The 14,360-nt window shown below is 35.6% G+C and overlaps 2 protein-coding genes across 3 annotated transcripts; both read right to left on the bottom strand.

Moving 5' to 3' along the window:
- Positions 1 to 12: 12 nt before the first annotated feature.
- Positions 13 to 4,407, bottom strand: LOC141656346 (uncharacterized). 2 transcript variants are annotated; one of them, XM_074463205.1, is made up of 6 exons: positions 4,198 to 4,407; positions 1,439 to 4,016; positions 1,297 to 1,345; positions 1,014 to 1,127; positions 846 to 923; positions 13 to 498 (listed from the first exon to the last, which is right to left on the bottom strand). In XM_074463205.1, exons 2-5 carry the CDS (start codon positions 3,800 to 3,802, stop codon positions 880 to 882), a joined length of 2,571 nt encoding a protein of 856 aa, XP_074319306.1. In that variant the 5' UTR covers positions 3,803 to 4,016; positions 4,198 to 4,407; the 3' UTR covers positions 13 to 498; positions 846 to 879. The 2 variants fall into 2 exon arrangements, with proteins under 2 accessions (XP_074319306.1, XP_074319307.1); XM_074463206.1 differs by having other exon boundaries at positions 1,439 to 4,407.
- Positions 4,408 to 9,051: 4,644 nt separating this feature from the next.
- On the bottom strand, positions 9,052 to 9,924 carry LOC141657936 (uncharacterized). The gene has a single exon (XM_074465328.1). It carries the CDS (start codon positions 9,922 to 9,924, stop codon positions 9,052 to 9,054), a length of 873 nt encoding a protein of 290 aa, XP_074321429.1.
- Between the last annotated feature and the right edge of the window lie 4,436 nt (positions 9,925 to 14,360).

Below are 14,360 nucleotides of genomic sequence, written 5' to 3'. Positions count from 1 at the left end.
CACACAAACCGATTTCACTCGGAATTTGATCAATCAAGGGCAATAGAACGAATGCAAAATGAATCTCTAATGGTGGTTATACAAGCAGAAAAACATTTGGACAAATCTAACAAGTTTCACCTAAACAAAAACTATACAAAGCTAACCCTACTTTGACGATTTTGAGAAACGCCATCCATTATCGTCACCTACAGCAAGTTGGAGCACCCTATATATACGCCATGACAAGTAACTCCATGGTTCCCTAATGCATATTCTTACAGCACAAATCTGAGTAGCATCCGGCAAAAATTGTACAATTGCCACGCAGTATCATAAAAACCCGTGAATGAAAAAAAAGACTGGTACAATTCTATGTATTAAGGAGCCATCGAGATTATGCTGAGATTTCAATGATGGCAAGCCAAGCTAAGCGCCGGGAATAGCAAAGCCATAATATCATCATCATTCAAGCAATCCAACATCCGGTCCATACTATTTGCTTCTACCTATCTAACGCTGCAAGAGCAAGGATCGTGTCAGGTCAACAACATAAGAGCGCTATGAACTACAGGAATATAATTATCAAAACTATAACTAGATGTGAAGATATGCGGGACTGGTTAGCAGGTCAGGCCTACGTAAATTTTTGAAAAAGCATTACCGATACACTTATTTACAAGGAGCGGTCTATGAACAGCTCTAGAAACCAATGTGTTTAAAATACAGAACGGTGTGTACATTTGCGGCCTTAGAGCACTAGCGTAATTTGTTATTGTTGACAGGAACATAGATATTTTATACAGCAAGGAAGAGAAGAAAAGGAAACATGTGAGATGAGTTGCAATTGAAGCTTTATCACCCACCTTATACTCTCAAAGAAAGCATTCAGATTCCATGTCAATTATCTGACTCGGAATCAGAAGAGCTACTGCTATCTGAATCTGCAATATGACACGATAGAAGTCGAGATTAATTGATCTGTCTCTCCATTGTTAAGCAGATACTAGTTTTACACATAGTTGAGGAGTTACCGCTTGAAGAGGAACCAGAATCGCTGCTTGAACTGCTTGAGCTACTTGAATCGCTAGCGTTCTCACTTTGCCTCTGTTGCTGAACATGAGGTGATGTGGCAGCAGTTCCTTCATCTACGACAATATATGCACAAAACAATTAATTAAAAATGAAATAACGTTAATATAACATGTTAGTCCATAAAACTAATACGATTACGAATTAGTATTATATCCCAAATATTATAATACACCACAGTATCACACAAGACACTCTACGGAGTTTAAGCATCGGTGCATTTACCTGCTTTCTCCTCCCTAGGTGCTTCCGGGTTTGCAGGAGCTGGTGGCGCCTGAAATAAACAGAAATACAGATCACGAAACAGGAAAAAAAAAAACCACGAAAATGAGGAGCGATAAAATTTTTCAAACAATAGAAAGCTCACTGTTTCAGGAATAGCTTGGGCAGCAGCTGCTCTAGCTTGCATAGCAATCTCGGCTTTTCTCTTATGCTTACTAAGACTCTTCTTGTAGTTGGTTACAAACCTATCTAACTCCCAAAGTGTCTCAGTATCAACACTATCGATGTCTACTTCAATCTCATCATCGTGCTGTGAGAGAGCTGAACTTCTCTTCTTAATGATCTGAACAATGACATCGAGTTTCTCCGAAGGCAAGCCTTGGAGATTAGTGCTAAGCTTTTGTTTCTCATCAAAGGTCATTTCCCTTTTGTTGGGATCTTTGGCCTTAGGTTTCTTTGGAGCCGGTGTCCTTACTGGAGGAGTAGGCTTAGGCCTTGGCTCGGGTCTGACAGGCATCGATTTTGACCTTTCAAGGTTTCTGGAATCATGGAAGGGAGGAGGATGAAGAATTGGAGGTGGAGGTAACGGCATACGTATCGGGCCATATGATTGTTTCCTCGAAGTTGGTGTGGGTGTCCCCAAATCACGAAACATTTCATATCTCATCCTACGGTCATAATCCGCCTCGATAGCAGGCCACTTCTCTTGAAATATCCTAAGGAGTTCTTTTGCCATGATATGAACATCCTGACCCTCTGGATTATAAGTCATGGCATTACGAAACGTAAGTCTCACGTCTTCCGCAAACTCCCTAGGAGTCTTGTACCAATTGCTCGTCAACCTAGTCTTCACGGTACCCAGATCCATGGGATGCTTAATTATGTCGAAATAATCATGAAGACCAAGCCTATTCACATCAACAGGCTGATTAAACACCCATCCATGTTTGTGGTTCCTAAGCTTCTGAAGCAATTCATTGCATTTCTTATGAAACTTCTTATCAAATCCCAATCCCGTATCAAATTCTCCGCCCCCGCCTCCGCCCCCATGTCTCCTACCTCCTCCACTTGACTTAGCCTTCCTATTGTTGTCAGCAGGGGGGAGCTTCTCCTTACCCAACAAAAAGTCCGAATTTCTATAGAACTGGTTCGCCTTGGGTGTCCTCTTTTCTTTCTCATGAGACATTTCGCCAGTCCCATGATAACTGTTACTCGTCACAGCAACTGACAGTTCCCCAAAGGGCCTCGGGTGACTATAACTAGCAGAACCCATTTCCAAAGGCCCTCTCATATTACTAATACCATTATTATTATTCGACCCACCATTGACCGGAAAATGTAACCTCCCAACAGAAGGAGCCTCAAGGAACATACCACCATCAAAACCGACATTACTAAGCTGAGTCTCTTTAGCTTCAAGCTTTCTTGCCATTTTCCGAACTTGATCAAGCTCACCTTCCAACTTCCTCTTTAAATCCCTAACTTCTTCCCTTGATTTAGCTGCTGACACATTAATATTCAACCTATCTTCTACTTGAGTAACCATTGATCTCTCTTCTCTCACAACTCCATTCTCGAAATTTCCCTCACGATCATCATGCCCATTAGGTACTGCCTCCTCAACACGATTATGGCTTGAATCCTCAGACAACTTTGCTGCCTCTCCACGGAATGGACTTTGCTGGGATTGCAACGACTTTGCATCTTCATTAACCGTCTTTGGTGAATAGGTCTTCTCTGGCACCACCTCCTGCTCCTGCTCCTCATTATTATTCTCATTGTGGGGCCCCTCCTCGATATTATTCTCTTCGTGGGGCCCCACCTCCTGGACACTGGTCTCGCAATTTTGTACCTCCTCAATATCACTGTCATTATTCGGCAACTCCTGAGTGACATTCACACTGGTCTCGCAATTTTGTACCTTCTTAATGACATTCTCATCGACAAGCATATCAGGAACCTCCTCAACATCCTCAACAATACTCTCATGGTTCGTCTCAACGGTCTTATCTGTCGTCAAGGGGACATCCTTAATAATCTCCTCACAGTCAGGCACCTCCTCTACAACACATTCAACACTCGTTCCAACGTTATTAACAGGCAACTCCTCAACAATACGCTCAACGCTCGTTCCAACGTTATTATCAGGCACCTCCTCAACAATACGCTCAACGCTCGTTCCAACGTTATTATCAGCTGTCGAGGGCACGCCCTTACCGCTATTCACATCAATAGGCACCTCCTCAATAACACACTCATTCTTTCTTTCAGTTTTATTTTCAGAATCGACATTTATCGTCCCATTAACGACATATTCCGGTTCACCACCATTACTTTCGACAGCGGTCACGTTACTTGTTTCACCTTGACACTTCTCAATTACCCAATTATTACTCGGGTTAATATTTTTGGGATTTCTATGAATCTTTCGAGTATAAACTTTACTATTTTCACTCCATTTATGCTTAACCCTAGGCAGCTCTTCAGCTCCTGATGTACCAGGAGCCATAAAGATAACCCCTTTTTCTTATCCAAAAACCTAAATTAATAGATTCCCTTCAAAACCCTAGATTCTTCAGAAAATCACCAAAGATTCCAATTTTAGAATTAGGGTTTTGGAATTACACACAAATCCAACAACCCTAATCATTCAACACAAATTACACAACAACAAACCCTAGAAAAATCAGAAAAATCCCCAAATCTCAGATCTGCTCAAAACCCTGATTCAAAATCAAATCAAACAAACCCAGATCAAAAATTCAACATATACCCAACAAAATTCCACAGTTTTTAACTCGATTTGCGTGATTTTTCCAGAATCAAAGATTATGAATTCAAAGAAAAGGGGAAAAACATGAAGAAACTTTAGATTGAAGAAAGATTGAATTTTAATTAACGTACCTTAGGGTTTAAAGATCGAATCAAGTCGGAAAGAGTAGTAGAAAAAAGGGTAAGTGAAGAATTAAGGAGAAATGGAGAGAGAAACGGAGGCGTTGAAGAGAGAGAAAGAAAGAGGGGAAAAATTAGGGTTTGTGAAAAAGAAAGGTGGGAAATTGCAAAAAAAGGCCTAAGGAAAAGGGAATTTACTCGAGTACGTGAGATGAGGCAATTGATCCGAACACCGTGCCTCTTCCTCTTTCTTTTTAAAATAAGATTTTAAAATTAAAATATTAAAAAATAAAATGTAAACAAGGGAGCAACTACGTTTAAAAAATAAAATAAAAAATTGAAAGTGATAATAGAAATTAGATATGAAAATAAATGGACAAATGCAAGATAAAATAATATATGAAAAATGTAAATAAAGTAAGTAAATATTTTCTACAAAAAATTGAAATTTGATAAATAAAAATAAAAAAAATATGGAAATTCTAAATAAAGTAATTTTTTTTATTTGACATTTTTAGCATAATTTTTTCTTCTCTTTTTCTTTTTAGGAAACATTTTTAAAATAATATTCTTAAAAGTTGTATGCAATATCTGAAAAATTGATCTGAATCAAATGACTAGAATCAATATCTGAACTCAAAACTCGAGCCGAATGATTATTATTCATAAATAACTTTGTAATAGTTAATCCGAAAAATAACCTGAACTCGAAATTACCGGCTTGACCCAAACTCGTCCCAACCCAAAATTGACCGACCTCAATCCGAATGGTTGACCCGTTTGTAAGCGAGATCTTAAAAATCCACATCTAAAATATAGATAAAAGAATGTCGTGAATTAAAGGGAGTATAAGATACAAATATAAAATATGTACAAATATTAAGATAAAAATAAATGTAAAGAAAGGATGTAATGTGAAGTATTACTTAGGGAGGTTGGATCTAATGTGGAAAGTTGTGGATGTATAAGACTTAAGACTTAAGAGTCAAGTGAATCTTGATTGTCTATGTTGTTGTTGAATGGATGGTTGTTATGAGTTATTTCTTGTGATTAAGCTAATCTTGAAGTTTTGAAGAGTTGACTATTACTAAAGCACGCGTTTGCTCCTCCAAAACCTTTGGAAACTGTAGGACAAAACATCCAATCATTAAGGTGTGGTTTGGTTGTCATGGCGGAGTTAATCTCTTGTTAATTTCAAAAACACGTGAATTAGGTAATTCATGTGAATTATTAAAAAACCGTTTGGTTGACATGTAGGAATTGAATGGACATAGGAATTTCAAACTACCTAGGGGAACCTAGGTAATCAAACTCCTCCATTATGGAGGAGTTTGCAATTCCTAAAAAAACGAAAATCATGGGATTTTGGGTAACCAAACATCTTCATTTTTTCCAATTCATGGGATTTTTGAATTCCCCCACATTTCTAGTGGCAACCAAACGATGCCTAAATCTTGGGTATTTTTTTTTAAAAATAAAAATAAAAAAAATTGTTAGCTGACATATACTAGTCAAACCTGTCAACCAATCTATCATTTATAATATGCTTGACCAATCTGCTTCTGCTAATAATAATCTGCTGACTACCAAACAGAACCTATATGATTTGAAGTAGAGTACATGTAAGTGAAGAATAAAATATAAAAAAAATAATTGAGTTTATACGATTTTAATTACACTAAGTTAAAAAAAAAAATAAGATAATTAACTTTTTACTCTGTTTGGTACGAATTTAAGATTGAGAGAAAAGAAGGGAAATGAATACAATAATAACATTAAGGTGTTTTTTCTAGTTTGGTATGAGAGTAATTATTTACCCCATAATTTATTATCCTCATAAAAGGATAATACATTACCCCACCCACCCCCGAGCCAAAAGATTAATGGAAAATCACAAATTGAATAACCCATATACACTCAAAAAAGCGGGTTTTAAATCCAAGAGCAATAACACAATAGAAGAACTTGATATAAAGTTCTTTAATGCCAAGTGATATTACACCGAACCCAATATATACTCCCTCCGTTCCAGTGATATGTTTACATTTCCTTTATTTACCCCTCACAAAATAAAAGAGGTGTAAACATATCCCTGAAACAGAGGAAGTAATAATTTTCGATCACAATGGATAAACTTCATATAATGTTTTTAGATAGAACTTAGTTCTTAAAAATAAGAATAAACTTTTGAATGCAATAGATGAACTTTTAAAATAAAGTTCTTGCTAACAAGTAACAACCTCAACACAGGATGTCAACCCAACAACAACAGGTCTCTTTGACAACTCACGACGGATAAACCACTCATTCTGAGATTTAAGGACTGCTCATACAATATTACTCCTTCATATTCACCATTTTCTTCCCTATTTTCTTATTCGGATTATTTGTGTTTCTTCCCTATTTCGTTTTTTGGGTTGATTTGTGTGGTCCAAATTAAATTACACGTAGAGTATTGTGTTTTGTGTGGTCCAAAATCGGTTTCTTATTCCTTGTGCAAAAAAGAAAGGAAAAGAATACAGTGAATACGAAGGAGTATAAAAATGCTGTGGAGGAATATACGACAGAAGGAATTGCTCTATTTCTACTTCAACAAGCAGAACTAATATTGTTATTTCTCTAAAGTGAATTCAGAATATAATTGCCTTTTAATTATGATTTTACATAGAAATCAATTAAAAACAGACGTTAATTTGGAACATTGACAAAAGCTAGTACATGGGAAAAGGTTGGGCCTAGTTAGAAAGAGTTGGGTATGGCCCAACTTCAATCATGGGCCTACAAGGAATATGGCCTTGACTTCTCGAGTCCTTTTCCAGTTAAGCATAATAAGCAACTAAAAGTCCAGGAGAAATACATCAAAACTTTATGTTGATTCTTTGATGATTGTAACACGGTTAGACTTGTGTAAGGCGGTTTGAACTAAGAATATGAAACCGTTGTTCACGCTGAAATATTACAAAGATAGATGATTTACAAATTACAATATGTTTGTATTAGGCATTTTTAAACAAAAAATTGATTATTTACCACAATTTCCAAACTATTCAATATCATGTTTTTTTTTAACACATTTTCAACTAAATTTAACATTTTAACTAGCTGTTGATAAAGGAATATTAAATGTTTGAGTGAAATAGTAAAACATGGGTTCGTGTCTTATAATTCTATGTGTACAACGTCTTTATAAATAACATTTAACGGTAAAACATATTATCCACAAACAACTGTATGTGATCCATCTTAAACTTGACAACTGTGATTTTATAATTAGTTGATCTCTCTTAAAACAGTAATAATATACTATTAATATCTGACTTAAGATCAAAAGAAACACTTACTTAAATAAAATGAGACAAGTTTTTTGCACAAATAATATTATACCTTCAGTGGTACTATTAGGAGATTGGGCCTATATTAGGCCCGGCTACGATTAGAGCTTGCCATTAGGGTTAGGGTTTGCTACTCCCTCCTATCCATGGTTTTGTTCCCTTTTTCCTAAAACGGAATATTCAGGTTTTGTTCCCTATTTCCATAATTGGAAAGTTTTTTTGTTGTAAAGTTACCACAATACCCTTGTTATGTTTTTATATTTACACACTATGCCCCATATTAACCCAACAATTCAACACCAACTTAACCCAAATCAACAAAATTAGCAGACCCAATTAACCCAGCCAAACTAATTACCCCACTAACCCAACCCACTAATCTCTCGCGCCTTTTTAAACCCCCCCACCAGAAACCCTAATCCTATCTCACCCTCTCTCTCTTCCGCCATTTTCACTATCTCCCTTCCGCCATTTTCACAAATTCTCTCCTCCCTTTCTGATCTCCCCTTTCATTTCTGATCTCTCCTTTCTTTTCTGATCTCCCCTTTCTGTTATTCTCATCGAATCAAACTAGCGTCATGTCGATGTCTTATTTTCATAATCGCGATAAAATTGATGTCCTTGCTAATATAACTCCAGATCTGAGTTGTTACTACTCAGAAATTGAAGAAGGTCCATGTTTGTTCAACAACTCTACTGTTGAATTTGATGGTGTTGGTGAAGATTATGATGGGGAGAAGAGAAATCATGTGAAGTCGGAGATCTTGGGAGAAGACGATGATGAAAAAGCAAGGGAAGAAATGGCGGAGTTTTTAAGGCTTGATTCTGAGAGGCGATTGAAGAAGATGATTGCGAGGCGTGAAAGTCCTGAAAATCAACTTTGGTTTTTGACCGAGCTTTCAAAAATATTTCCAATATTTCGTTCTGCGCTTGATTCTGTTGGTTTCCCTGAAGATTCTGTTGGTTTCCCTGAAGAATCGGTTCCTGTCCCTGATTCACAAGATTTTGTACCTGATTCGTATGGGGAACTTGATGAGTGGGTTCCTGAAACGTGCATGCAGGACCAGATAACGGAAGATCTGGATTGTGGGAATGCTAGGAAGGTCTATTTCTGTTTCCTTTTCTTTTTTGTTGTTTTTAGATGGACTGGTGATGATTATTGCGAGAATTTTCTGTTTTTTCCTCTTAATTTTCACTTGTAGTGCCCAATGACAATTTTGAGGGCACTACTTTGCCAAGATAATCCATGCATTACGCCACCACAAGTGATTGTGATGAGGCTATGCATGGATTGTGTTGCCTGATCAATAATCGTAAATGTTGTTGAAGTCGTACTATAAATGCAGTAATGCCATTAACGTTTCATTGATCTGGAAGTTCCAAATGACATAAAAAACATTGTGCAAAGTTCAAAATACGATTCAAAATACTTGTTGTTTTACTTGATTTTGATGGATCATTGCTTTTCACTTGTGAAATTGACTGCTTCATTCTTGCTGCAAAATGTGTCACGTCCATCTGATTCTACTGTACTTCATACATGGTCTGCATCATCTTCAACCTGCATTACATTAGTAAGACCGTTTGCATTAGTAACACCATAATCCTCAGTAAGGCTACCAACAGGCTCGATGTCACCTGTTGGGTCATTACTGCAACTTGCTTCCCCTATTTCTGAACTGTTACCTAGACTACCTAGTGATTCTACTAACTCACTTATAGAACTTGCATCCCCAACATTCTGTACATATCTTACGCAATCCTTCACCATTTCTATGTCAGCATTCAAATAGTCGGGTAGTAAACCAGCAGCTGCTAGTTTAGACTTGTGCATATGAGGCAGAGGATAGTCATTCCCACCTTTAAGCTTCATAATTTCTAACATACATGCTTGCAATGTGATGAACACATAGTTGAGTTTTTTGACTTCCAACTCTTCAAATGCTTTCATGGTATTGTCAACAAGATCTTTTACTACTTTAGACTTTTTCTTTTGTTGGAGTGACTGAATAGCTCTAAAAAAACCCAAGTCCAGTACATTTAAATCTGGGGAATTTGGTGGTTGATGAGTGAACTCAATATTCCACCCATCTTCTGTTCCTGCCCTTCTAAAATCTGCATCTTTGTTGTTAATGTGTGGTCTTGCATTATCCTGTTGTATGAGAATGTGCTTGCTGCAAGTAGAAGGCCATTGAGCTTTAATTGCTGGAATCACTTGATTGATTAACATATCCTTAGTAACTTGCTTTGAGATTGACTCAATACACTTGGTTTCTAATGTTCCTGCACATCTGTTTTTTGATTTCCTCTGAGCTGGTACCTCCATTACAAATGGCCAACAACCCAATTTCCCATCACAAATAATTTCCTGATTAGGCCCATATTTGGGTCTTGCAACAGCACACATAAACATAACTTTGGTAATGAATCTCTTTGATTGACATGTTCTATGTGGTCTTTTTTCATTTTTACCTACATAAAATCTTTGAGAAGGTTTGGTTATGAAAAACCATTTCTCATCTATGTGAATAACATTACCTTGATCTTTGAAAGTAAATTTTTTAGTCACATGATCATAATGCAAATGTTCAAGACAATAAACTAATCTAGCAAGTATGTTGTTGTCACAAAACTGGCTTGATTGCATTAGTATGAGAGTCTATTAAATCTGCTTTTACCCATCTGCTTATTGTTGACTGACTTACACCCAAACCTGCTCCAACTTCTTCCCCGTGTTGTCCTCTTAAGCATGTCAAGTCGTTCAAGCTTTTCAAAGGTCAAACTTGCATCCGTGAGCCATATTTCGCCTTTAAGTTTGCTTTGTTGACATTGATTGCTTGGCTCTTTATATCTTGTTTCCTTGCTATATTCCATATGTTTGTGATTGTCTTCCTGCAAACCCCAAATTGTAATGCTATTTCTGACATTGTTCCATGTTTTGGTTTTCCATCCGTACATCTTTCCAAAAAAAATCTGTGATATTCTTGACCTTTCTGCATTTGTGAGATTCTTTATCTTCATTTATTGAAAGTTTGTTTTTGTTTCTTTGGAGTAAATGAAAGTTTGTTTTTGTTTGGATGTAATAAATGATCTACCTATACTTTATATACCCATCTAACTTTGCACAATCTTTGAACATAAATTTGGCGCCGAAATGAAATGTTTGTTTGAAATTTTTGAATATTGGTGCCAAAAATCTTTGAATATTGGTGCCAAAATTCTAATTATGGCAACTTGCATCCAAGTAACTAGACTTTGACACTTATGGTTATGCTTCAAGGACAACCAACTTGGTTGAAGAGGAGGAAGAAACCCCAAGACAAATCAAGTCCATGAATCACAAAAAAAATCGTCTCATTTTGTTAATCATTGTAACTTAATTAATGTAATTTCTGTTTTCGGTACTTAGTTTGAAACAAACAATGTAATTTTATTAATTGGAGGCATGTCTCCAAAAAAAATGAATGTATTTTTATTAATTATTGTAACTTAATTAGTGTAGTTGTTAAAGTTGTATGCTGTTTTGGAGTAATTCCAACAGGTATTAATTGGGAAAATAATTAGTACTAACAAAAAGTGCACTTGCTTTATTAAGTCTTAATTGTATTTGCTTTATTACTAATTACCACTACCCTTCAACAATATCTCAACCCCACTTTTGTACTTTAACCATTATAATACTCCAACCCTTAAACTTTGTGCCCTTTTCATATGGGAAAAAAACGGTGGATAGGAGGGAGTATTATATTGGGAGGTATTATAAATACCTCACCATATCGATGTAAAACAACAACATCAACTCAATAATACAATTCTCCCTTATGCATTCCTCTCCCTTCTATAATCTTAACATGGTATCAGAGCCTTACGCTCTTGAGGCCTAAAACAAATTTCCGCTACCTCGCCGGTGGGTCAATAATGTAAAACACCCACCGGCGGGAGTTTTTCCGTTGATCTAATAACAAAGATTAGTTTAATTTTAATTTTCATTAAAAAAAAGAAAAAAAAAAAGGAAAACAAGAAGTTCTGCCGTGAGATTTCTTTCTTTTTCTTTGAAATTTGATTAATCGTCTTTACTTCGTTTAAGGTGGTACTTTAATTGTTTGTTTGGAGTTCGAAAAGCTTAACGTTCTCCAAATCTTGACATTGACGGATAATTTTCCGTTTTATTGAAATTTGTCAGGTTCGATTAGGGTTCCTGCAAATTAACTCATACTTTCCGTTTTATTCATTTTTTCTTTTTATATTTTCTTTGTATTTCTCCAATCGTAAAGTTCGTACTATTTACTGCCTTTACGATTGCGGGAGGGTATTAGGAGATTGGGCATATACTAGGCCCGGCTACGATTAGAGTTTGCCATTAGGGTTAGGGTTTGCTATTATATTGGGAGATATTATAAATACCTCAACATATCGATGTAAAACAACAACATCAACTCAATAATACAATTCTCCCTTATGCATTCCTCTCCCTTCTATAATCTTAACAGGTACAATAACATCATACAACCAAGTTATATCTTATCGAGTTTATGTGTAATTTTATTGAGCTTTCTTAAAGTTAATTTTTTATTATGTTTAAGTGAGTGAATTCAGAAATTTTATGGTATAACTCGACTCCTTTAAAACAAAACTCGAAAACTTTATTATATAGCTCGAGTTCTAGAGCATACAACTGATTGTAGGATCTATTAACTGAGTTTTTTGTTATTCCCTTAACATTTAACTTTTATATCATTGACACTACTTAAAACATTTTAAATTAAGACGGATAAACCGATTTTAAATTTATAAGGTACCGTAAATTTGCACCTAAACATTAGCCATTTTATTGTAGGACCCAAAGCCACATATTTTAATTGAGCACAAATTCTCATTATAGACGGACACTATCCGTCTATACGTATAGACGGATACCATTTCCCCTCACAAAATATCCATTTGTCATAAAGTGAGAAGCACATGGAGGGTGCCCCACCTTGTCCCCCCTACCCATTTTATTAGAGGTCTTTACCCGTCTGTTCGCTCCACCCGTCTATACTAAGACCTATTGTTAATTGAGAGCCAAAGCCACATAGCTTAATTTAATTTGTCCAACCCTTTTATACGAATATGAAGATAGAATAATGTGTGGACGTGTAGTTGGAATGACGGCGATGAAAGACGCAAAAGGGAATGAGTACGACTTGCCTGCTCCTCTCTTTCAAAAGTCGAGATTAAGTGAAATAATAACGGCTTTATTTAATTTAATACAATAAGTACGTAATCAAATCAACTAATGATGCTTAGCCTACCTTACTTTGTACTCTAAATTAGCTTAATCACAAATTCTCATTAGTGACGGACACTTTCTATCACAAGTTTATGACCTTTTACTGGAAAGAGGATTGTGAGAGGTCACAAGCTTGTAACTATCACAAACAAGATTTATCGTAGCTTAATTAAGCTAACATAAACACTAGTATAATCCAAATAAAAGGGGGTGGATGGTTTTTCACAATCGATCTTGACGTTTGAGGAGTAACTCATTAACTTATTCATTTTTATTTCTTATACTAAGATTCTCATGTTCGAATTTTTCATAAGTACAATTTTAAGTGAGTTTCACCTTCAAAGAGAACATCATGAAAAAATGGCAAAATGATGCAATATTAACATCATTGTCAATATATAATATTGGATCATCGTAATAAGTTCATAATTTTTAATCAAACTATATAACAATAGACGTTAAATATGAGCCACTTCAGTTTATTTATCAGTGATATTAATTTTTTTGTACAAAAAAAAAGTGAACACTATTAATGTCAATTAAGATCCTCTCCATTTCTTTCTCTCCATTTACTCTCACAATTCATTTAATAATATTTTCCCCTCTACACCCTATTAAACCTTTATTTTCTTGCATAAATCGTGAACCGTTTGATATTAACAAGATGCAATCCGGTGAGAAAAAGGAACATACATCGGATGTACTACCTCCAACTTTTTTGTTTTTTGAGCATATATGTATTTTTTTGAGATTATTTACTCAAACTTTATTTGTTTTTGAGCATATTTGTATTTTTTTCGAGCATATTAAAATTTATAAGTTAGATTTTAATATTTTTTTCGTCAAAACTCAAATTTAACTAAACTTATAGTAATGTTTTTGAGTTTTATTGCAATTTTTTAGAATTTAATGTTTAAGTAATAAACTCAGAAACTTCATAGTAAAACTCAGAAACTTTAAAATAAAACTGAAAAACTTTATTAGAATGCTCGTAAACTATAAAGTTAAAGTTAGAGGTAATACATCAGATGTATAATCCTCTTACTGCAATCCGGTCCGTTGATAAGAAATGGCTTCTCCATTTCTTTTTAGGAAATGGAGAGGATCTTGACTCTATTAATGTAGGTTGTATAGTTGTATGTACTCGTACTTGATAGACTTTTGACACGGGAATACTAGATTTCAAGTAGATAAAATGAGACTACCAAACCCAAACCAAACTCAGTAGTTAGTGATGATCACCGTAATTAGTGATGATCACCGTCTGGACCTCCTGGAACGAGTTGATCGATATCCTTCACCACTCCCTCTAACGATCTCCGTTCATGAAGACGGTCAATCTCCTTCGAATCAACAAAACCTAACTTCTTGAACAAATCGTAATTCTCGCCTCGATAATTAACCATGGACGACCTCGGATGAACTCGACCATCTCCAACCACCATGAACCCTACCACAAGAGCTAGTACCAACAACGTTGTCGATTTAATTTGAAGATTAGCCATTACTATAAATTTATAATATGAAATGCTAGTTAGTGATTTTATGAATAAAAAATTGCAACAATTCGA

The sequence above is a fragment of the Silene latifolia genome, chromosome 5, assembly GCF_048544455.1.
Source record: "Silene latifolia isolate original U9 population chromosome 5, ASM4854445v1, whole genome shotgun sequence".
Classification (NCBI taxonomy): Eukaryota; Viridiplantae; Streptophyta; class Magnoliopsida; order Caryophyllales; family Caryophyllaceae; genus Silene; species Silene latifolia.
Note: the sequence above shows the minus strand (reverse complement) of the source record. Positions and strands in the feature narration are given on the sequence as shown.